The sequence below is a fragment of the Nothobranchius furzeri genome, chromosome 1 (assembly GCF_043380555.1).
Source record: "Nothobranchius furzeri strain GRZ-AD chromosome 1, NfurGRZ-RIMD1, whole genome shotgun sequence".
Lineage (NCBI taxonomy): Eukaryota > Metazoa > Chordata > Actinopteri > Cyprinodontiformes > Nothobranchiidae > Nothobranchius > Nothobranchius furzeri.
In genome coordinates, this window is record NC_091741.1 from 28,272,309 (window position 1) to 28,297,957 (window position 25,649).

Genomic DNA, 25,649 nt, shown 5'->3' on the forward strand with positions numbered 1-25,649 from the left:
TTCTTTGTTTTTAGCCTGGAACCAACATGGTGGAATACCTCCACGACACCAAGACATCAAGACCATTCCCCTACGTCCTGACATTGGGAAATGAAAAACAGCATGTGTCTCAGGGCTTTGTCATCATTGCTGGTCAGGCTGTGGAACACTGCTTCAGGCCGTCGATGCCTGCTACAAGGCATTCCTTATTTTAGACATTGAATACCCGAAGCAGTGTGAACACGTGTGGAAATTCCTGCAAAGTACCATATACGAAATCCCAGGAGGGGAGTCCAAACTAGTAAAGTTTCTTCAAAGTAGAGTACTTGATAGCAAAAGGAGCAAATAGGCATTTTGAAAATGTACACTTGACCCTTTAAATGTTGTTGTTTAGCACTGAATTACATGTATTTCAGTGTACATTGTTGCAGTTCTTGACCTGAAGTGATCTAAACTTTTATTTCGTTTACATTTATATGAATAAATTTCAAGGCGCCTTGTAAAGATTTCAGTATTTGTTTATTGTATTGTATATGCTTTACGTGACCAAATCTAGCATGTTTTGATAGTTGAATATGGATAGGTGCAATTTTCTATCTTCTAAATTGCACTGTGTGTTAGAAATAACTTGACCAAGCATTTGGATTGATTACTGAACATTATGTTGTTAAAACAACCCGTAGTTTAATTAATTTGGCCCAGCATTTGGGTAGAGTAAATAACGCATATTTTCTTGAAACAACCTATATTGACCCAGAGGTTGAGTTAAAAAACAGCCCAAACTGGGTCATTTTTAACCCAGCTGTTTTTAGTGAGTAATGTGTAGGGTCGGGTGTATTACCTGGAGCGCTGGCAGGTATTGTGTAGGATCCAGGGTCGGGTATATTACCTGGAGCGGGGGCAGGTACTGTGTAGGATCCAGGGTCGGGTATATTACCTGGAGCGGGGGCAGGTACTGTGCAGGATCCAGGGTCGGGTATGTTACCTGGAGCGGGGGCAGGTACTGTGCAGGATCCAGGGTCGGGTATGTTACCTGGAGCGGGGGCAGGTACTGTGCAGGATCCAGGGTCGGGTATATTACCTGGAGCGGGGGCAGGTACTGTGCAGGATCCAGGGTCGGGTATGTTACCTGGAGCGGGGGCAGGTACTGTGTAGGATCCAGGGTCGGGTATATTACCTGGAGCGGGGGCAGGTACTGTGTAGGATCCAGGGTCGGGTATATTACCTGGAGCGGGGGCAGGTACTGTGTAGGATCCAGGGTCGGGTATGTTACCTGGAGCGGGGGCAGGTACTGTGTAGGATCCAGGGTCGGGTATGTTACCTGGAGCGGGGGCATGTACTGTGTAGGATCCAGGGTCGGGTATATTACCTGGAGCGGGGGCATGTACTGTGTAGGATCCAGGGTCGGGTATGTTACCTGGAGCGGGGGCATGTACTGTGTAGGATCCAGGGTCGGGTATATTACCTGGAGCGGGGGCATGTACTGTGTAGGATCCAGGGTCGGGTATGTTACCTGGAGCGGGGGCATGTACTGTGTAGGATCCAGGGTCGGGTATATTACCTGGAGCGGGAGCATGTACTGTGTAGGATCCAGGGTCGGGTATATTACCTGGAGCGCGGGCAGGTACTGTGTAGGATCCAGGGTCGGGTATATTACCTGGAGCGGGGGCATGTACTGTGTAGGATCCAGGGTCGGGTATATTACCTGGAGCGGGGGCATGTACTGTGTAGGATCCAGGGTCGGGTATATTACCTGGAGCGGGGACATGTACTGTGTAGGATCCAGGGTCGGGTATATTACCTGGAGCGGGGCCAGGTACTGTGTAGGATCCAGGGTCGGGTATATTACCTGGAGCGGGGGCAGGTACTGTGTAGGATCCAGGGTCGGGTATATTACCTGGAGCGGGGGCAGGTACTGTGTAGGATCCAGGGTCGGGTATATTACCTGGAGCGGGGGCAGGTACTGTGTAGGATCCAGGGTCGGGTATATTACCTGGAGCGGGGGCAGGTACTGTGTAGGATCCAGGGTCGGGTATATTACCTGGAGCGCGGGCAGGTACTGTGTAGGATCCAGGGTCAAGTATATTACCTGGAGCGGGGGCAGGTACTGTGCAGGATCCAGGGTCGGGTATATTACCTGGAGCGGGGGCATGTACTGTGCAGGATCCAGGGTCGGGTATATTACCTGGAGCGGGGGCAGGTACTGTGCAGGATCCAGGGTCGGGTATATTACCTGGAGCGGGGGCAGGTACTGTGTAGGATCCAGGGTCGGGTATATTACCTGGAGCGGGGGCAGGTACTGTGTAGGATCCAGGGTCGGGTATATTACCTGGAGCGCGGGCAGGTACTGTGTAGGATCCAGGGTCAAGTATATTACCTGGAGCGGGGGCAGGTACTGTGCAGGATCCAGGGTCGGGTATATTACCTGGAGCGGGGGCATGTACTGTGCAGGATCCAGGGTCGGGTATATTACCTGGAGCGGGGGCAGGTACTGTGCAGGATCCAGGGTCGGGTATATTACCTGGAGCGGGGACATGTACTGTGTAGGATCCAGGGTCGGGTATATTACCTGGAGCGGGGGCAGGTACTGTGTAGGATCCAAGGTCGGGTATATTTCCTGGAGCGGGGGCAGGTACTGTGTAGGGTCGCGTGTGCACATCCTCTTCCTCTGCAAAGCGGCGGGCTCTAGGACCCCGCGGAGCCGCGCAGAAGGCAGCAGGCTAAATGAGGTCTGCCTACCTGAGAGCTAACGCCAGCCTGAGAGCCTAGCTAACGCCAGCCTGCTGCACAGCAGGTAAACAGCACAGCTCACGTGCTGCTGGATGCTCGGTAATTACTCCAACACGCTCAGCAGCTGCTGATGGAGCACATCCGGCTACCAAAGGTAAACGACTGCAGTGATTGGCTGTTGTAGCTTACTTCAACCAGACTAACTAAAACCGGGGAAGTGAAAAAAGGGTTCTGTCCTAAGGGCGTGCGTGTGCTGCGGCGGCCACGTTGGCAGAGCAGATCCTTTCACCTATCAGTGCAGTTTAAACATCTGCACAGATGTTGTGCTTCCGAGGAAGAGGCCACAGCTGTTCCTCACGATGATGTCTCCTTCCAGGTGGAGAATGTGAGGTTGCTGGATAAAGTCTCACCCGGGAGGAGCAGAGTGGGCATCCTTTATCTGACAGCCACACACAGCATCTTCGTGGAGAGTGACACAGGACTGCGCAGTGAAACATGGGTACAAATCAGCTCATTAAAACTCTGAAAGAACCAGAATTCAGTCACTTCATGGTCACGTGGTGTGCTTTCCTTCAGGTGCTTCACAGTTTGGTGTGCAGCGTGGAGAAGCAGACCACCACCTCCTCAGGATGCCCTCTACTTGTTCGCTGTAAGAACTTCCAAGTTCTGCTCTTCAGCATCCCCAGAGAACCAGACTGCCATGATGTTTACCTGTCTCTGCAGCGTCTCTCCCACCCTGGTGAGCTGTTCTGTCAGCTAAGCCTGAAAACTAAGAGTGATTCTGATTTTACCTCCTTGCCTTTTAAGCCTCTGCATGTGCAGATAATCCACCTGAATTCTAGCGCCAAATATATGTTTAAAATTATTTGTTTTAATTATTGCTTTCAAAGTGATAACTCACTTCATTTCCTTTTGAAGGCTGGACTTGTGCATCTTAAAGGGGCATTATGGAAGTGTGACAGCCAAAACATGTATAGAAATAATAAATGTCTTCTTCATACATTCTCCTGCAATGCCCTGGTCCTGTAGAATGAGCCCTGGCATTTTTACTGTGATTGCCTGTTTTTCTGTAAAATCACAGAAAAAGAGAGATGCTCGGGTCGAGCAGGCTGCTTCATGCGCGTTCACGCTCAGGCATCGCCCGTAGCATTTGCTATCCGTAGCTTTAGCAGCAGAGAGAGAGGCAGTGCCACTTTGTCGCTGTTCCTAACGCCTAGTGACAAAGCTAGCTACATTTCTGAGGACCCTTAGCTACTTTCTGTAGAACTTTCTTCTAGATATTTCCTGCTAATTAGCAACAAAATAGCCATTTTCACTCCGAACCGTTCTTTTAACGTTGTTTCAGCTGTCATCAAGGATATAAATGTTACAGATACAAAAGATGTCACTGGTGCTTTAGCTCACTTAGTAACACGTCGGACTCTCGTGCAGAAGACCTGGGTTTGATTCTGGATGTGAACATAGTTTATTTAGAGTTTCTTTTTTACATTAATGGTATATTTTTTTGCAGTAAGATGCCCAAATTTTTATTTGAGACTCGCCGAACGGCATTGAATTCACAGATAAAAAAGATGTGGGTTCAACTTTCATTTTGGAACAATTTTTCAAGCAAGGGAAGGGAATGATCTGAGCATGCAGGAGGACTGACCCATCATAAACCTTTGTCGGCTGTGCTGAAGAGAAAGGTACAGAACCAAATTATTTAATTAATTAGCTACGTGCTCTCCTGTCCTCTGTCCTCCGGGACACACACACACACACACACACACACACACACACACACACACACACACACACACACACACACACACACACACACACACACACACACACACACACACACACACACACACACACACACAAGGGACTGTCTCAGCTGTTATTTTCGTTAAGAAGTGTGCACGTACAGCATGCACGCCTCGTGCACAAGCCTGCTATTTAAGCTGCCATTACGCTTTTGGCCTGAGGGGGCAATCACGAGCATAAAAATTCAAAACTCTGTAAAGTCCCTTTAGATATTTTTTAAGTTCTGCGTAAACAAAAATGGCAGAATGAGGGCAAAACACACACAAGGTGTGTGATACAACATGCAAAAAATGTGATTTCATTGCTTTCAGACTTATTGCAGCATCTAGTGATATTTTTCCGCACTTATCTATGTTCAATTTTTGTAGCATCAACACACCTGGAAAAAAAGCAACAACTGATTTTTACTGACTTGCTTCCTGCTTGATAACCTGGGCTTCCGTAGACCTGGCTTAATTTGAGCCAGATCTTGCCAGAACAAGATCCGGGAACTGTCTTATTTTGAAAGGACCATTCCGGCAACTATCTGCTAGGTTCCGGCAACTCATGCGACCAACTTGGGCTATACGCAGGGTCCGAATTACGGGTGAGCTAAAGGGAACCCGGCTCACCTGAAAAGGTGACAGGCTCCCTTGGAAGCCCTCAACTTCCACACCCAGGGGGAGCCCGAAAACGTTCCTGGTTCTACTTACATTATGTTATCTATGTGGACTCTCTTGGGATTGTTTTGACCTGAGAGGCGCAGAGCTCTGATCGTTGATGCGCTCCAGACAGATGTGTCCTGAGAATGGCCGCAGTAACATTATCAAAGTGTCTCCACCGCAAAAACAAACTTGGCACGCGATCGTTCATGTCGGCTCATTAAAGTAAAGATGCAAAAACTACCGTTGTTAAAAGATGTGTTTAACTTTGAAAATGTGGGCGCAATTTTTCATTGTCAAAAACCCCAGTGAACCAACCCGGAAACGGGAACGTTTGCTTTACCTGTTTTTTGTGTTCTCTGTCTGTTATTTTTTGTAGCTAATCAGTCAAGTTAAAATCTAAGTCAAATCAGTTAGTATCAACGTGTGTTTTAAAGGTTTAATTCACTCATTTAATCAGTACATTTGCAGCGGTCTCTTTAGGTCGTACCCTGGGGGAAAAACTGCTCCAGTGCACCCGTTTCAGGAACTAGAAGTGCGACACATCACAGTTGAGCTCCAGATGGCAGGATTTGGAGTCTTATTTCCTGATATTTGGAAATCTCTCCTTCGATTGGCTAACAGCATCACAACTCTAAGGCCTTGAATATGTTTGCTGTTTATCCCCGCACTGGCACAGGCAGCAGGCCTGTTCAGGTACTTGCTGCTACATAGCACTGCATGTAGTACTGGAGTGTTCCACTAGGGGCACACTATAGAACTCAGACCTGATGAGAGCTGGGTTTGTGGGTACAACCAAACAAAAATGGCTTCAATAAGAGACATAAACCAGAGACAGTCACCATGGTGAGTGTGTCTCGCTCGCTTTGTCAACTCCACCTACTGGTTACTCATACATTGCAGCATTTGGTCATGTTGCGTTGCGTTAATTTCGGGGGCAGCGCACAAACAATGCTTCAAATCAACGCAAGTAATGCGTGGTAGCCATTTTAATCATGGGTTTGCGTTGTTAAACACCAAGTATGTCACAGCCTTAACACTGACTCCGTTTGCTCTGAAACGTTGATATTTTATCTCCACAAATATCTAAAGCCTGGAGGAGTCGTGCTGTGTGATGAAGTTGCTAATGCTAACGGTTAGCTTCTACGAGTCAAGACGTTCTCTGCTGTTTTGTGGACGCTAAACCAACAACAGCCTTCCCCGTCGTGAGCCAGAATTGGGTAATACATGACTTTTTAGTGAGTGTGACGTAGATCTGTCAGGCTTTTCTAATCCTGGCGTTTTGCCGTCTATTTTCTATCAGAAGCTAATGCAGCAGATAGGTGTAGGAGACTATTTTCATGTTCTTGCCTGCATGAAAAACTTAAAGTGACTGATTATAATCTGAAATAATAACTACTCCTCCTTGAACCGTTACCTTATCGTGGTGGAGGAGTTTGAGTGCCCTAATGATCCTAGGAGCTATGTTGTCTGGGGCACTTAGTGCCCCTGGTAGGGCCTCCCATGACAAATTGGTCTTAGGTGAAGGGTGAGACAAAGAACGGTTCGAAGGATCTTTCATGGCGGTTAAAACTAAGAGTCGGAGTACCCGGCCCGGAGGGTTACCGGGGTCCCACCCTGGAGCCAGGCCTGGGGTTGGGGCCCGTGAGCGAGCGCCTGGTGGCCGGGCTTTCGCCCATGGGGCCCGGCCGGGCCCAGCCCGAACCGGATACATGGGCTCGTCCAACTGTGGACCCACCACCCGCAGGAGGAACATGAAGGGTCCGGTGCAATGTGAATCGGGTGGCAGACCAAGGCGGGAGCCTTGGCGGTCCAATCCCCGGACAAGAAAACTAGTTTTTGGGACATGGAACGTCACCTCGCTGGCGGGGAAGGAGCCGGAGCTTGTGGCAGAGGTTGAGCGGTACCGGCTAGATATAGTCGGACTCACCTCGACACATTGCATTGGCTCTGGAACTCGAGACCTGGAGAGGGGTTGGACACTCTACTTTGCTGGAGTTGCTCCGGGTGAGAGGCGGAGGGCTGGGGTTGGCTTTTTGTTAGCCCCGAGACTCTCTGCCTGTGTGTTGGGGTTTACCCCGGGGGACAAGAGGGTAGCTTCCTTGCGCCTTCGGGTCGGGGAACGGGTCCTGACTGTTGTTTGTGCTTATGGGCCAAATATCAGTTCAGAGTACCCACCCTTTTTGGAGTCCCTGGGACGAGTGCTAGATAGTGCTCCATCAGGGGACTCCATTGTCCTGCTGGGGGACTTCAATGCTCACGTGGGCAATGACAGCTTGACCTGGAGGGGTGTGATTGGGAGGAACGGCCCACCTAATCTGAACTCGAGCGGTGTTTTGTTATTGGACTTCTGTGCAAGCCGCAGTTTGGCCATAACGAACACCATGTTCGAACATAAGGATGCCCACCGGTACACTTGGTACCAGGGCAGCCTAGGTCACAGGTCGATGATAGATTTTGTAGTCGTATCATCTGACCTGCGGCCGTATGTTTTGGACACCCGAGTGAAGAGAGGGGCGGAGCTGTCAACTGATCACCACCTGGTGGTGAGTTGGACCAGATGGCAAGGGAACATGCCGCGTAGACCTGGCAGACCCAAACGCATAGTGAGGGTCTGCTGGGAACGCCTGGCAGAAGAACCTGTCAAGACGGTCTTCAACTCCCACCTCCGGCAGAGCTTTGACCACGTCCCGAGAGCAGTGGGGGACATTGAGTCCGAGTGGGCCTTGTTCCACTCTGCGATTGTCGAGGCGGCTGTTGCTAGCTGTGGTCGTAAGGTGGCCGGTGCCAGTCGTGGTGGCAACCCCCGTACCCGCTGGTGGACACCAGAGGTTCGGGGAGCCGTCAGGCTGAAGAAGGAGGCCTACAGGGCGTGGCTGGTCTGTGGGTCTCCGGAGGCAGCAGACAGGTACCGGATAGCCAAGCGGGGTGCAGCAGTGGCAGTTGCCGAGGCAAAATCTCGGGCGTGGGAGGAGTTTGGTGAGGCCATGGAGAAAGACTATCGATCGGCTCCAAAGAGGTTCTGGCAAACTGTCCGGCGCCTCAGGAGAGGAAGGCAGCAACTCGCTCACACTGTTTACAGTGGGGATGGGGAGCTGCTGACGTCAACTGAGGCTATAGTCGGACGGTGGAAGGAATACTTTGAGGAGCTCCTCAATCCCACCAATGCGCATTCCGAGGAGGAACCAGAGCTGGGAGGCCTGGGGATGGACTGTCCGATCTCGGGGGCAGAAGTTGCTGAGGTAGTCAAACAACTACACAGCGGCGGAGCCCCGGGGGCGGATGAAGTTCGTCCTGGGTATCTCAGGGCTATGGATGTTGTAGGGCTGTCATGGTTGACACGTCTCTACAACATTGCGTGGTCATCGGGGGCAGTTCCTAGGGAGTGGCAGACCGGGGTGGTGGTCCCCATCTTTAAGAAGGGTGACCTGAGGGTGTGTTCCAACTATAGGGGGATCACACTCCTCAGCCTCCCTGGAAAGGTCTACGCCAAGGTACTGGAGAGGAGGGTCCGATCGATAGTTGAATCTCAGATAGAGGAGGAGCAATGTGGTTTTCGTCCTGGCCGTGGAACTGTGGACCAGCTCTATACCCTTGCAAGGGTGATGGAGGGGGCATGGGAGTTTGCCCAACCAATCCACATGTGCTTTGTGGATTTGGAGAAGGCTTATGACCGTGTCCCCAGGGGCACCCTGTGGGGGTCGCTCCAGGAGTATGGGGTGGGTGGCTTTCTGTTAAGGGCCATTCAGTCCCTTTACCAGAGGAGCGTGAGTTTGGTCCGCATAGCCGGTAGTAAGTCGGACCTGTTCCCAGTGAGGGTTGGACTCCGCCAGGGCTGCCCTTTGTCACCGGTTCTGTTCATCACTTTTATGGACAGAATTTCTAGACGCAGCCGTGGTGTGGAGTGTGTCGAGTTTGGTGGCAGGAGAATCTCGTCTCTGCTTTTTGCGGATGATGTGGTCCTCCTAGCTTCATCCAGCTCTGACCTTCAGCTCTTGCTGGGTAGGTTCGCGGCCGAATGTGAAGCGGCTGGGATGAGGATCAGCACCTCCAAATCTGAGACCATGGTTCTCGACCGGAAAAGGGTGGCTTGCCACCTCCGGGTCGGGGGAGAGGTCCTACCTCAAGTGGAGGAGTTTAAGTATCTCGGGGTCTTGTTCACGAGTGAGGGTAGGAGGGATCGGGAGATCGACAGGCGGATTGGTTCGGCGTCTGCAGTCATGCGGACGCTGAGCCAATCTGTCGTGGGGAAGAGGGAGCTGAGCCAGAAAGCCAGGCTCTCGATTTACCGGTCGATCTACGTCCCAATCCTCACCTATGGTCATGAGCTTTGGGTAATGACCGAAAGAACGAGATCGCGGATACAAGCGGCCGAAATGAGTTTCCTCCGTAGGGTGGCCGGGCTCAGCCTTAGAGATAGGGTGAGGAGCTCGGACATTCGGGAGGGACTCGGAGTAGAACCGCTGCTCCTCCGGATCGAAAGGAGCCAGTTGAGGTGGTTTGGGCATCTGGTCAGGATGCCTCCTGGACGCCTCCCCGGGGAGGTGTTTCGGGCATGTCCTGCCGGCAGAAGGCCCCCTGGTCGACCCAGGACACGTTGGAGAGGTTACATCTCCAATCTGGTCCGGGAACGCCTTGGGGTCCTGCCGGAGGAGCTGGTGGACAAGGCCGGGGAGAGGACGGCCTGGAGCTCCCTAATTGGGATGCTGCCCCCGCGACCCGGACCCGGATAAGCGGAGGAAGACGACGACGACGACGACGACGACGAAATAATAACTAAAAAGGACTTTTTGTGTGTGTTCCTTACTCTTAATGCACATTGGTCATATGCATCACCACACACAGACCTACATGACCATTCACACACAATATTGGTCCACCTGTGCGTGAGTGATGATGGAGGCTTCATCTCTGCTGCTTCTGCCCTCTGTCGATCTGGTGGGCGTGAGAATCTGGAGATGCCTGTGGGGCCATGGCAGAGATGTATGGGTGGGGATGGGTGCCCCCGGGTGGGGGTATGGTCTGCTAGCCTGGCCTGCCAGACTCTTCCTCTGTTTAATTGTGCACAGAGAAAGGGTCAGACAGCTCTCCTAATCAAATAACCCCACCCCCTGAGAATTCTAACCGAGCCAATCAGCGCTGAGTAGCGAACGTCACACACCACAACGCCGAGTTTGTCATAAACGTGGCGACTGAAATGGAGTTTGCTGCGGCTCTTTCCTCTGTTCTAAAGCAGTGGTTCCCAACCTTTTTCCCAGGGGACCCGTTTTTTACCAGTAAAATTTTTGACGACCCCCTCCCATTCTCTCTTCCAGTACAAACATTATTAAGAAATGATAAAATTGTTCAAGCACATTTTAATATGCTTTGATTCAATAGATAACAGTAATAGTAGGCTCCAGTTCAGAACAAAGTCATTAACAAAACCAAACGGAGCATAATGTGCTTGACAGTTTGTATTAGTTTTCTGAACACATTGTTTCTTGTAAACACTGATAAATCAATCATTCCTTTCAATAAACGTTTGACACATAAAAAATACACTGACTTAAATGTGTATATTACTGTTTATACTAGATTATTTACTGTAAAGGCTGTGATTAATCAACCAGTCCTATCTTTAATGAACTTTTGACACTTGAACGTAAAACAGTGAGCTGAGCAAAATGTTCTTAAAAGTGTGTTACTTTTTCTGTACTAATTATTTCCTGTCTTAATATCAGTAAACTTTTCACTCATGAAAAAAAAATGTGAGCACAATGTAGGCTATAAACAATTAATAAATGAAGTTTTAACCCCTTAAAGTGGAGAGGTCCTGGCGACCCACTGAGAGGCTTTGGCGCCCCCTTGTGGGGATTGGGACCCCCACGTTAGGAACCACTGTTCTAAATGACCTGAATATCTTTAAAACCACAAGTAGAAGCTCTAAAAGCCTTTCTTCTAAAAAAAAAAGATGTTTGTGCCGTTGCCAGACGCCTTTTCTTTCAACAGCTAAAAAACTACAGCGTCGTGCGGCAGTGTCATTTCCGTCTTTTTTTCTAATTGGTTATTTTTGAGTTGCCTAGTCCCGCCCCTCACGTGTCTCTCTGCCTGTGAGTAACCAGACTCTTTCTCTGTGCAGAATTAAACAGAGGATGAGTGTGGCAGGCCAGGCTAATGGTCTGGAGGCCCTGGCCCGTGCTGCAGCATGGTGGGTGGCTGGCTGTTGGCTTGGGATCTCGGGTATCCTGGGCCACTTGCTGCCTTGGGGGCTGCTTCCGGAATGGGGAGGACTCTCTGCCGCATGTCACCCCATATTTTGCCGTCAAGGTTGTGCTCTCCATTCACCACCCTCACCAGGGGAGTTGAGGGGGACCCTCTGGGCTTGGGGTTCGCTCACTCTGGGATGGACTGTATTGGTGGGGGTGCCAGTGTGCTGGGCTGGAGGCTCCAGACTTGGTGACCCCAAATTGGGTTCCCACTTCCCTCTTGCTGTAGAGGAAAGCTGCTCTGGTATATTATGGCAACCGGATCAACCATTCTGCCTGCTTCTACTGCCAGGACAGGACTGGTGGGAAAAAAAGGATATTAAACCGATAATAAACACAGCTAATTTTATACAGTATTGGGCGCCCCTGCAGAGTAAAGGTGCTCCAGACTTTTCCCACACACCAAAAACATGCTTGTTAGGACTGACAATTTTTCAGTTAACCTATCGGTGTAAGTGAGTGTGTGACTGGTTGTTGGTCTTTGTGTGGTCCTGTGATGGACTGGAGACTGGAGACTTGTCCAGGGTGTCCCCCACCTCTCGCCCAATGAATGCTGGAAATGAACACCAGCTCCCTGCGCCCCTAGACAGAACTAAGCAGTTGAGATGAATAATAAAAAATATCAGATTTTCCCCTGGTATGTAACTCTTATTAAAAAAAAGGACCTAAATTATTAATGAAACTAATAAAAACTGTACTGAAGCTAAACATTTACAACAAATAAAAACTATGCTAAAATATCAAACAAATTGTAAAAAACATTTAAAGCTAAAAAAAAACATTTGAAAATCTGAAATCGAAACTAAAAAAATGAACGAAAGCCACAGAACTAAAAATAAAAGCCTTGCTGCAGAGTCAAACTTTCTGTGTGCTCGGGGGTGTCAACACCAACAGCACCACTTCCTGTACTACAACACACTGCATATGTGAAGAAGTCCAGTTGCCTTAATTCAAACCTCTCTGGATTACCACCACCTGGATGACAGAGAACCTTCACCAGCATGTGTTGCCCAATACTATGAGTAATCATATTTTTAATAAAGCTTTGCAGGACTGACTAAATTTGTCATGGTTGTGAGTTCACCCATAATGGCTCTAGAGAGTGGAGCTTTTACTCATCAGACGCTATGTGTTCTAGAGGGGTTTGTGGAGCTGTACTGCTTCTCCTACAAGCCTAACATTGTTGAAGAGGAGAGACGGCAGGATTGGGCCTTCATGGATCTCAAAGCCAATTACAGCAGGATGGGACTTCCAAACTCTCTGTGGAAGCTGTCCTCCATCAACCAACACTACAAGGTCAGTGATCTGACCCTTAGCAGAGAGAGTTAAACCTGATGTGAACACTGAAGTTGCTGAGACTTTTGTTTTTATTCCAAAAGGTGAGCAGCTCTTACCCTGCTGACCTGTTCGTGCCAGAGTCTGCAACTCCTCCAGTCGTAGTGGGCAGCTCCAAGTTCAGAAGCAGAGGCAGGTTTCCAGCTTTGTCATATTACTCAAAAGAAAATCATGTAAGTATTCTATTCTATTCTATTCTGTTCTATTCGGTTTTGTACATGTGTAAAAGAGGTTTTGTACATGTGTAAAAGAGGTTTTGTACATGTGTAAAAGAGGTCATGTACATGTGTAAAAGAGGTCATGTACATGTGTAAAAGAGGTCATGTACATGTGTAAAAGAGGTCTTGTACATGTGTAAAAGAGGTCATGTACATGTGTAAAAGAGGTCATGTACATGTGTAAAAGAGGTCTTGTACATGTGTAAAAGAGGTCATGTACATGTGTAAAAGAGGTCTTGTACATGTGTAAAAGAGGTCATGTACATGTGTAAAAGAGGTCATGTACATGTGTAAAAGAGGTTTTGTACATGTGTAAAAGAGGTCTTGTACATGTGTAAAAGAGGTTTTGTACATGTGTAAAAGAGGTCATGTACATGTGTAAAAGAGGTCATGTACATGTGTAAAAGAGGTTTTGTACATGTGTAAAAGAGGTCATGTACATGTGTAAAAGAGGTCATGTACATGTGTAAAAGAGGTCTTGTACATGTGTAAAAGAGGTCATGTACATGTGTAAAAGAGGTCTTGTACATGTGTAAAAGAGGTCATGTACATGTGTAAAAGAGGTCATGTACATGTGTAAAAGAGGTCATGTACATGTGTAAAAGAGGTCTTGTACATGTGTAAAAGAGGTCATGTACGTGTGTAAAAGAGGTCATGTACGTGTGTAAAAGAGGTCATGTACGTGTGTAAAAGAGGTCATGTACATGTGTAAAAGAGGTCATGTACATGTGTAAAACAGGTCATGTACATGTGTAAAAGAGGTCATGTACATGTGTAAAAGAGGTCATGTACATGTGTAAAAGAGGTCTTGTACATGTGTAAAAGAGGTCATGTACATGTGTAAAAGAGGTCATGTACATGTGTAAAAGAGGTCTTGTACATGTGTAAAAGAGGTCATGTACATGTGTAAAAGAGGTCATGTACATGTGTAAAAGAGGTCATGTACATGTGTAAAAGAGGTCTTGTACATGTGTAAAAGAGGTCATGTACATGTGTAAAAGAGGTCATGTACATGTGTAAAAGAGGTCATGTACATGTGTAAAAGAGGTCTTGTACATGTGTAAAAGAGGTCATGTACATGTGTAAAAGAGGTCATGTACATGTGTAAAAGAGGTAATGTACATGTGTAAAAGAGGTCATGTACATGTGTAAAAGAGGTCATGTACATGTGTAAAAGAGGTCATGTACGTGTGTAAAAGAGGTCATGTACGTGTGTAAAAGAGGTCATGTACGTGTGTAAAAGAGGTCATGTACGTGTGTAAAAGAGGTCATGTACGTGTGTAAAAGAGGTCTTGTACGTGTGTAAAAGAGGTCTTGTACGTGTGTAAAAGAGGTCTTGTACGTGTGTAAAAGAGGTCTTGTACGTGTGTAAAAGAGGTCATGTACGTGTGTAAAAGAGGTCATGTACGTGTGTAAAAGAGGTCATGTACGTGTGTAAAAGAGGTCATGTACGTGTGTAAAAGAGGTCATGTACATGTGTAAAAGAGGTCATGTACATGTGTAAAAGAGGTCATGTACATGTGTAAAAGAGGTCATGTACATGTGTAAAAGAGGTCATGTACATGTGTAAAAGAGGTCATGTACATGTGTAAAAGAGGTCTTGTACATGTGTAAAAGAGGTCATGTACATGTGTAAAAGAGGTCTTGTACATGTGTAAAAGAGGTCATGTACATGTGTAAAAGAGGTCATGTACATGTGTTAAAGAGGTCATGTACATGTGTAAAAGAGGTCTTGTACATGTGTAAAAGAGGTCATGTACATGTGTAAAAGAGGTCATGTACATGTGTAAAAGAGGTCATGTACATGTGTAAAAGAGGTCTTGTACATGTGTAAAAGAGGTCTTGTACATGTGTAAAAGAGGTTTTGTACATGTGTAAAAGAGGTTTTCGCACATATGTAAGCAAGGTGCCCTTGTTTTAGGAACTTCGGAGGAGAGCTGATCATGACAGAATTTGGAGTCTTATTTCCTGATATTTGGACATCTGCCAAACGGGTTTTCTGTGTCTCACACCATTAACCACTAGAGAAAGGTCCAACTGAATGCCTGAAGATGATAAATAACATTTTCAAAGTCTGACAGTGGTAGCAGCAGGCGCTTGTAAGGGGGTTATGGAAGCCCGATACTGTAGCTGATGGACCGTTGCATTTGGGAGCAATCTGTTTTCAGATGCGCTAACCATATATCACCACTAGGGGATGCCAAATTACCATTCTTTTTTATTAGTTTTTTTTTTACCGTGTCCTGTCTGGCTGTGAAGCAAGCAGAATTGATGTCTGAATGCTGGTGACAAGCCTTACAGATTTACTCTCAGGGGGAGCATCAAAGCGTCTGCTTTTAATGTCACGCCTGATACTTAAAACTTTATTGTTGTTGTTTTTGAATGCTTTGTAATTCCGACCAGACACGGAGACAGAGGTGAAAGAGAAAGGAAGAGACAACGGTGGAGAGAGAGGGGGCGGGTGGGGGGGTGGGGATCCATAAAAATAAACAATAATGAACAAGAGTCTGCTTCTAGACCTGCAGAAGGAGAAAGAATAGAAAAAAATGGGACACACAACAATGCAACAGGAGCAAGCTGTCACTGCGCCAACTTGAAGAAATATACAATCAGCATTGTTTAACTAAACAATCACACGATAATAAATTATAGTGCATTTAGTGGCAACGACAGCCTTAAAGATGTGTAGGAGACGGAGGGACCTCCAAGTCCCAGAGATCCAGGTGCTGCCCCAGAACACAGGAACCCCAAGGAGACTGCAACCAGAAAGGCCCCCGTCCCCCTCGAGAGGCACAGAGGATCGCCCCGGGGGGCCACAACCAGCAGCCGGCAGAGTCCCGGGAGATATCAGCGGCAAGCCTACAGGCCCGCCCGCTGCCTCCCACCCCCTAGCTGGCCGAGCCCGGCACCCAGCAACCCGGGACCCAGGGGCGACCACCCCCGCCGGGGACCCAGCAGAGCCCAGGAACCCAGACCCCACTAGGCAGCCACCGGGATTGATCAGGCAGATGCCAAAAATCTTAAACCCCCTAACCCGGGAGCCACAACCATTCAGGCAGACCAAGGCGCCACACTCCACACCAGGTGTGGCAGGGAGAGGGGAGACGAAGATCTATATGATCAAAAGAAGTCCCAGGAGAGGGGAGGAGTCAAAGGCCCCACCTGACATATACAGTCATACATAAACACAGTCACACACTCCCTCCCTCATGCTCACACACGCACATACAACCCAAGACTTACAAAAATGCACGCCGGACACCCACTCATTCACTCTGGTCCCGGTACTGCTGCACATGGGGTACAACCATTACCGGTTACCAGAGAATTACCATTCTTATGCGTCACACAACTTGAACCCAGCGAACCTGGTACCAGGTCCATGAGTACTTCCAGCAACAAAGTTGTTCCATAAACATGCTTAATATTCACCAACATATGCAAACTGCACACATACTTAATGGAAACAGGCTCATCTAAATGAGATTCCAAGTTTTCTACCTCAACAACACCAAATTCCAACAATAAGCTGCTATGAAAAGCAAAACAAAGCAAATTTCATGAAGTCTAAAGCGTAAATTCAGTCTTACCTTTGCTGGTTTATGGTCATTATAGTCTTTGTTATAGTAAAGAAATCCACTCGGTTTGTGTAATCCTATTTCCCAACGTCTCACTCTTGACTGTTATGTGCTTTTTTTTTTTACTTGCAGTAGAGTGTTTACAGACTTCTTTTCACACAAAACCTAAAAAAATGTCTCCCTCCGTTCAAAAATAAGCGCTTTCTTGGTATCAAAATCCATGTTTAATCCTCTGGAGGCAGGCGTTGCAGATTTGCAACAGTTAAATCCTACCTACCTGGTTACTCCACATACTTACAGTATATCTTCATGAGCAGTTTTTTAACTCAGAAGTACCCCTGAAGGACTTGTTGTTCGTCAAAACTTATTTTGAGCCTGAGAGGGTTAAAATGCATGGACATTGTATGTATAATCCATGGCACATATTAGGGAATGGCGCTTTTCGCCCAATTGACTTGCATTCATTTTTTCGTTCTTCCAGGGACCCATGGTCCAGAAGTACATGGGCGTGGCTTAGGCTCTCTAGTCTTTGGCCCAATCCCAAAACTCACACTTGCACTCTTGCGCACTTCATTTGAGCGTTTCCGGCCACGGGTTCGAGTGCGTAGGGTGTCCGTTTCTCAAGTGCGGAAGTTGACCACGCCCCTTTTGCACCCTTAATCTGCACTTCACCCAAGTCTGCAGCGATGCGGACCTTGGGCAAGGGCATTGCCCACAAGTCATTGCTGCAGGTATTTTCTAATGAAATTAGTTGATTTTAGGACGATTAGTTGGTGCTCTAAAACTTTTAGACAAAGCAGCAATAAACGTAAATTTACTTCAAATAACTGTTTTGCTGTTTGTTTAAAAGTTGTTAATAAAGGTTTTTGAAAAACGTTTCACAGAGACCAGCATCCCGGCATGCGTTGTGTTCGATGACTCAATGCTCCCTGTCTGCAGTTATTTGTAAGTTTTTCATCTACAGTCTGACCTATTCAGTATGTAAGTCTTAACTGGAGCCTTTAATCTGCAAGAAAGATACTGTTGCCTAGAGGTCATCCCCTCCCAAGCGTCCTTTATCTTTATCTGCTTTGCTTCACAGAACAAGAAGAATGAACTTTTATAGTAATGAAATTTTATAAATAAATCATATAATGAAATATGTAAATAATCATATGGTTGAATGAACAATAATGGCTGAAGAATAATAACAATGTTTTGATTAATTTGTGCTTAGATTAATAAGTATGAAATGAAATATATGACCCATATATTTAATCAGCGTACATGTGGACAAGCACACACTCACCATTTCTCCATGACGCAAGTTAAAGTAATTGCAGACACATAGATCTTCTCTTATCCACAAATCAGAGAAGTTTCTATCTGAAAGAGGGCGTGATGTTCTGCAGTTTGTTTAACACCTCTTTACATGCCAAATTCTGGTTGGCCATGTAATCATAATATGGGAATATTAAAAACAGAATCACTTGCTGAGTGTTTCAGTTAATTTGAGCAGCGCTCTGGACCGGCCAGCCGGAGCAACCATCCTTTGAACCATCAAAGCTTTCAACAAGCCAAAAGCTTCCTGCAGCGACACAGAAACTTGCTCCTTACGCTACTCAGAAACAGCTGTTATAGATGCAAATGATTTCCTCTATCGTTCTGACCCGGAGGCTTCTCAGGACTGATTTGGTCACCTTGCGATTATCCTACGAACCTCGAGGCACTGGGGTCACCAGACTCCCTGACATCTCGGATCCAAACGGGGGTCTCCAGAGCGGGTACGTAGGCATGACATGAATTGCGTCTGATGCTGTTTTGATAAATCAACAGCTTATAACAACCACTAATTCTTTCACACTCGGAACGTGCAGTTTCTTCTAGATACAAGGTTCTGATGAAATCACATCATCACGCCTCACATTCCATCCACTTAGATTCATCCATCACATAAAGTATTTATAGCTGGTCATGTTTTAGTTTGTTTAGAAAATAAATTTCTTACTTTTTATAAACTTGACTCTGTCTGAATTAATGCGAAGTGTGTTATGATCACTGAAAAAGCAAAGAATCCCAATTCTTGATTAAACATTCAAAGAACAATCAGGTTGATATCCTATATTTATATAGAATATTGTATCTTATTGGTCATCAGTAAAGATTATATATTAAGCTTAAAAGCAACATATTATACAAGTCTACATAAGTAAGTAAATTTTAATTATATAGCACATATCACAGACATAGAATCACAAAGTGCTTCACATAGATCAGTGGTTCCCAAACTTATTTAGCTGCGCACCCCCTTCTATGTCCCGACCATGTCGACGCACCCCCCAGCCCCCACATCAGTTTCAGACCAACGTTTTTGAGTGACCTTCAAGAGACATTGATTGGTCAAAAACAACACTCAAGTTCCTTAAGTTCGCCTTGACGAAAGAGGATAAATGACCAAGTGTTAGGCTAATCAGGGGAACCATGCTCTCAGGGGCAATGATCAGACATTCAGTCTTTTCAGAGTTTAACTGGAGGAATTTATCTTCTAGCCGGTAATATCTGATAGACACTCTAGTAATTCAGACAGTTTGTAGAGCTCAGAATTAATCAAAGGAACAGTACAGCTGAATATCGTCTGCATATAGGTGATAAGAGACATTATGAAAAGAATCAAGTATCTGTCCAAGAGGGTGTATGTACAGTAGAAACAACAATGGACCCAAAACAGAGCCTTGGGGTACCCCACAGAACAGATCGGTAGAATCTGACATGATTTGGTTTATACAGATACTGTAACTTCTGTTAAAAAGGTACGATCTAAACCAGTCTAGAACAGTTCCAGAGATCCCCACCGCGTCACGAAGTCTATTAATTAAGGTGTTGTGATCAACAGTGTCAAAAGCTGCAGAACTCCCCATTGTCTGAAGCCATCGTGATGTCACTGGAAACTTTAAGCAAAGCTGTTTCTGTTGAATGTTTTTTTTTTTACTAAAACCAGATTGGACCAGTTTGTCAAAACTGTTGTGTAGTTCCAGAAAAGTAAACAGTTGGTCTGCCACAGGATAGGTTCAATAACTGCATGTTTGAAAACAAATGCTACAGAGCCAGATTGTAGGGATAAGTTACAGTTTTTTTTCCATTGGTTTGGCTCATTTCTTGAAACAGAAATTAAATTCTCAAACCTCTAATATCATTTGGCAAAACACTCTTACATTTTAGCACAACACTGTAGCTCACCTGCAAAAGTTCATATCTCTTCCAAAACTGTTCACTCAGGCTTCAATCTAAATTCCTTTCTCATTTGAACAGTCAGTGTTTCCAAAATGGCAAAGATCCTTCTCAATAGCTTTGGCTCATTTCTCGACACAGATCGGACATTCTCATCAGTCTTGGTGCTTTTGTCCAAATAAACCTGGATGGTTGATCACAACAACATGGTTCACCTGCCAAAGCTCATATCTCTCCTAAAACAGTTCACTCATGTGTCAAAACTACATTTCTTTCTAATCTGAATAGTCAGTGCCCCCAAAATGCATCGTCCCTTTGGCATTGTGTGAGTACTGCCATAGAAAATGTTTAGATGTTTTGTCACTATGGCAGAGGACCAACAATAAACAGTACAACCGAAAAGAGCAGCCTCCAAGGTTTGACATCACAGATTGCACTCACACTACCAAGGAAATTATAACCATTTTTATTCACACGCAAAGAAAGTTTCATACATATGTAAAAAGAAAATGTACATTACAGTAATACAGTATGAACACTAAATCAAAAAACAAGGACGTATTCAGTGGTCGCTGTACTCATTCTCCCGCTCTTGTCCACTGTCTTCACCCTCCTGATTATTCACACGCTATTGTCCGTCTGGCCACAGATTCTCGTCCACATCACAGCCGATACTTTCTCTTGCAATGCAACGAGGGAAGAAACGGCGTGCATGCTGCAACCATCCCCTGCATGGATCTCCTGTCATGTCGTCCATAGCATGGAGCAGGAACGGCTGATCCTGAGCATGATGATCATACACTCTCCACCTCCAAGCAGAGAAAAACTCCTCTATCGGCTTGAGGAAAGGAGAGTAAGGTGGTAGGAACTCCATGACCATCCTTGGATGCGTTGCAAACCAGCCCCTAATGAGTGGGCTATGGTGGAAATTGACAATGTACCACACAATTACATAAATGGGTAGGTGAGGCCCTATGAGACCTCTCATTTTCAGGGATAAAATCGGTATAAAGGCGATCCAAACTGATGAGGAGCTTGTGTGTGTTGTATGGGCCAAGACTGGGATGTGAGTGGCCACACCGTTGTCAGAAATGGCAGCACACAGTTATATTCCCCCCTCGCTGACCTGGGACATCCACTGTGGTCCGGTGGCCAATTACGAAGAATTTCATTCGGGACAGCACAGTGTCTTCCACCACGCATTCTCAGTCCTCCTCTTCTTCCTCCTCTTCCTTGAGGAAGAACTTCCCCATGTCCATTTGCTTGGCCTTGTCTATCCATGTTCAGAGATCGGACTAGCGCTGGTCAAGCTCTATATATCTGTGTTTGGCAGCCCGCGATCATGGAAAACACTTGTGTGGGACACTCCCCATTCGTTAGTCAGTTTCACCTGACTGTCAGTTACTGTCATCAGTGTATCAAATATTCAAAGAAAGGTTCGTGGTATTATGTTCTTGACCAATTCTGACAATTGAACAGACAGTTGTGCATGCGAGTTCTTACTCAATGAAACCATGCTGACATGTTTTGGAGAGAATGATCATTAGACTGAGAATCAACTAATCAGTTTAGATCTACAAGATCTATTCATTTGGAAAATGTGCTAAATGTGGGCTAACTGTATTGGGCTCGACACACGGGAGGCGACATCGCCTCTCCTCCATTCATTTTCAATGAGACATGCGCGACAAAGTGATAATCGCAGGTCTCCCTCCTACTAAGCGAAACGCGAAAAACGTGCGTGTGAAATTTTGCGCTCATGCACAGGCGACCCAGCGACGCGATCCCAGAAAGTTGAAATATTTTCTACTTTCCATCGCTGTCGCTCAGACGAGGACCAATCAGTGGAGGTTTCATTCACTGACCAATGAACGGACAGGATGCTCCGTATGTCTCCGAGCAAACATGAAGGAGAAGTTGATTATTATTATGTTTTATAGTAAAATCAGAAGTAAGATTTCACATAACTCTAGCAGCACCTTGTCAAACATCATATCTACCGCTTTATTAACTCTGAACCGCTTAAATAACCTTAATTCCCTCCAACCTGACACGGCCAAACAAAACAACGGAAGTTTCGATTTCGCCATGGAACAGAACGCGTAGACAGATTTGCCGCTGGCCGCTGCCGCGGATCACCTCCCGTGTGTCAGGTAATAAAAGCGACAGCGACAAATTTCGCTGATCGCGGTCGTTTGTCACCTCCCGTGTGTCGAGGGGGTTTTTAACTGTAGGCTACATGTACTTAATCATTTGCAAAGATGCATTGAGACAATTGAGACATGTACTAAGGCATTTGCCATTTGATTAAATGAATGAGAAATGCCATTCGGTTGTGAACATTTGCCAAGAGGTTTGGAGGTTTGTCCATGTTATTTTGAGAATGTAATTTCTGTTTCAAGAAATGAGCCAAACCAATGCAGAAAAACTGTAATAAAATCTACAATGCATGGGTCAATTTGGTCAAACATCCTGATTAACAAGGTAGTAGAAATGAAATCAGCACAGCATGAGGTTGGTTTCATGTGTTTCATTTGCACACTTGTGTCCTACACACTCGAACCCTACTGCACACTTTCTCCAAGTGCACTTTGCTGAAGTCCGCAGGGCACAGTGTGAGTATTGAGACTGGGCCTATGGTAAACATAGGGAGACTAAGTCTCCTCCCCTTCCGCTTGGCTCATGGGTCCCCAGAACATCGAAAAAATAATGCAAGTAAAAGGGACCAAAAATGTTATTTATTATCCACTTTCTTTGCCTCAGGCCCTGGATCACACATAGGTTGTACTGCAATTTAAATGAAAACTAATGATGGTTGTTTCGACCACGCCTGTCATGTATTTAGAGATTTATCAGCTTGTAAATGTTTGTAATTAGCACGACTACAAACAAGACATCGGCACGTCGCATATGTTACGTCACCACAGGGCCGTTGCTAGCTATTTTGGTGCCCTAAGCACAAAGGCTTTGTGGTCCGTCCCCCCCCCCCCCCCCCCCCCGCAGAAAAAACAACACAATAACACAGTATGAGCAAGCGCTTCACCTTAAATTCTCTTTAATTCTCTTGTATGCACAAACTGCTTATTATTTCCAAAAAGTAGGGCTGATATTTATATAATGTAACATACTCAACACAGGAACTCCATATTGTTATTATTTAGAACTATGTAACAGATCCACACACCACAAGCACCGGGTGTGGCACACGTGTTTCACCAATGTAATTTTCAGATGCTTTTTCAGATCCAGGACTCACTCTGCCTTCAGAAGTGCTGGCTGTGGGCTGTGCTCGGTCTGTAGGTGTGCTTTACTTTGTAATTCCTGGTCAGGGCTGGGTGATGTTGTAGAAGGTTCAGACGTGATGGCTCTTGAACTGCTGGTGGATGGCTGATCTGAACTTTTGGCATGAGCTCCTCCTTGAATGTACTTGTTCACTGAGCCTGCATTCAGACACAAAAAGATAATTTGTCATATTCATTCTATAATAAAGATAAAACCATGGTAAAAAAATACTGCAATAGATTATTTATAGGTTTATATTGGCTTATAAATCACTGGCATGTGACATGACTAAACTCAAAACTATTTAACCTTTATTAAGGACTAGAGAGGCACAATGTACACATTTTATACACAACTAGAAAATTCTGAGTACGAAGGGAGGAGGTTAGCATAATGGACCTTTTTCTTCAAATTATACCATCAGCAGCTGATGTTCCCCTTGGCTCTTAAATGTTTATGAAATATATATCAACATAGAGCAAATACCTAATTAGAAAATAGGTTTGTCTAATTTTTCATATTAAATCTCAGTTTCATAGCCTATAGGCCACATGGGCTATTTAATAATGATATAAATCATGTCCATAGTTAAGTCATGATTAATCACAAACAGCCGCTTATTTAAAAATAAAACTTCTTACTTTACCTTGACGGTGTTTCTGTCCTTCCTGTTGTTGTGATATTTAAGTATTTGGGTGGACAAATATGATTCATTTGTTTATTTCTGTTACAAAACAGCACAGATGGGTCTATCTGACCTCACAGGGAAAACTTTATTTTACTTGAGAAAGATGTTTTAAGATGAACTTATTAAAACAAAAAAATCTTCAAACTCTTCAAGGTTTATTTTTAGATGAACAACCTTTAACACTGTTCAGACTTATTTGTTGATACAAGTCGCATGAACAGGCTGAATAAAAGGATATTTCCCTTTGTTGCATTTAACTATTTCTCCTTTAAAGAAGTGCTGATTCAGAAGAGAATAACTGCATTTAGGAAGATGATGACTTGCTACGTTTTTTCTCCAGCAGTAAAAAAGCTCTAAAGCTTCTCTGAGTGTCTCTCCCTCTCAGCCTCTCTCACTCAGCTACTAATGAACGCCCGGTAGGCGGACGGGAGGCTGCGGGACAGAGTGGCGCGTTATACTTTTAACAGACTGGAGAAGCAGAGAACGAAATCTGCCCAAACCGCGCAGATAGAGTCAAAATGTTAAATGTACGGAAGCAGAGTGCGAAAAACACCAAATAAAAGTCCTGAAAAGCAGCATGCTTACCAAACTTGACAAAATTTGACCAAAAACAGATTAACAGCAGTAACAAGTCTGAATTTAAGCTAGGTCAAACGACCCTCTGAACTTGACCGCACGTGTTTAGAATTAGAAATAGATAAAAAAAAGTAAGAATTTCCATTAAAATACTTGTCTTACCTGCAATCGAAGCAACAGCATCATCCCGCTGTTTTTTCTTTTGTCTCTTTACTGCCCCGGACTCCTGCAGCCTTGTCGGAGCCATGACTGTGCCCGCTGCATCCTCCGCAGGTGTACTGCTGGGGTGGGGGTGGTGGGGGACGGTGCGACACGGTCCATCTCCTTTACTTTTTGTATTGTTTTCTCTCTGTAAACATGCTGTTAACTTGCTTTGCACATCTTCTAATTGAAATCTGTCTTTATCATATGTGTATTATTTTTTCATAAGCTTGCGTTTGGTGCCCCTCCCCCAGCGTGGTGCCCTACGCGCTGTGCGTGGTGTGCGTGTGCGGAGCGCCAGCGCTGCGTCGCCACATGATCTCCTCTCCCCTAGCGTAGCTGCTAATTACCACATGGCCACATTTATGGTGGTTCTTACCTTCTGAAGGAAGGATTTGAAGTTTGCTGAGCTTACAGCCATTTTCCCTCTATTTTTCTTCGTGTCTGGTTCGATGATGTCACTTTCGTGAAGCGCATTTGTAGTCCTGAATTTTTTTTCACATAACACCTAAAATATCGTCGTCCCCCCCCCACCCCGTTTGAAAATAAGCACATCCCTGGCATCAAAATTGCTTCTTTAAACTTCACGGACATCATATGTGAAATCCATGTCACACAACATGTGGAATTAGAAAATAGCATTTTGAGCCCCGCTGACTTGCATTCATTTTTGTGTTCTTCCGGGGACCCATGATGCGGAAGTAGATGGGCGTGACTTAGGTTACCGATTGCCGTGACCGAAAGTTAGAGGAAATGAGTCACAGGACGATTCAGTCGTGGTAAAAGTGTGAAATAAGGGTTATGTTTTAACTAAACTTAAATGCAGATTAAACACAGCAGTTCTAGTCTGTATGATGTATGGATCTGGGTTTTTTTTTAATGTTTTTTTTTATTGTAAAATTTTGTGATCCCTATCTTCTTCTTCTTCCTGTGAGACTGGTGGGGCGGCGCCCTAGCGCCTCTATGGATGAGCCGCCACTGCTAAGTTACACCCATGAGCATGGATGTAATTTTTGGGGGGGACAGGGGGGACATGTCCCCCCCCCACTTTCTCCAAAGTCAAGTTTTCACCCCTGCACTTTTTACCAATACGCTATATTAAATTGGCACTGGTTGAGCTCTAGGACCAAGCAGAAAACAACCATTTGTGTTGAAGCCTG

General features: G+C 45.7%; 1 protein-coding gene across 1 annotated transcript in view; it reads left to right on the top strand.

The window, feature by feature from the left end:
- The first annotated feature begins 2,680 nt into the window (after nucleotides 1-2,680).
- Nucleotides 2,681-25,649, top strand: part of mtmr7a (myotubularin related protein 7a) — a 38,160-nt gene continuing 15,191 nt past the window's right edge. The window contains exons 1-5 of the mRNA XM_015945845.3: nucleotides 2,681-2,863; nucleotides 3,086-3,208; nucleotides 3,286-3,448; nucleotides 12,543-12,700; nucleotides 12,784-12,912. Of these exons, the coding sequence (XP_015801331.3) occupies nucleotides 2,840-2,863; nucleotides 3,086-3,208; nucleotides 3,286-3,448; nucleotides 12,543-12,700; nucleotides 12,784-12,912 (597 nt within the window). The 5' untranslated portion in view covers nucleotides 2,681-2,839. The remainder of the gene's footprint in view (nucleotides 2,864-3,085; nucleotides 3,209-3,285; nucleotides 3,449-12,542; nucleotides 12,701-12,783; nucleotides 12,913-25,649) is intronic.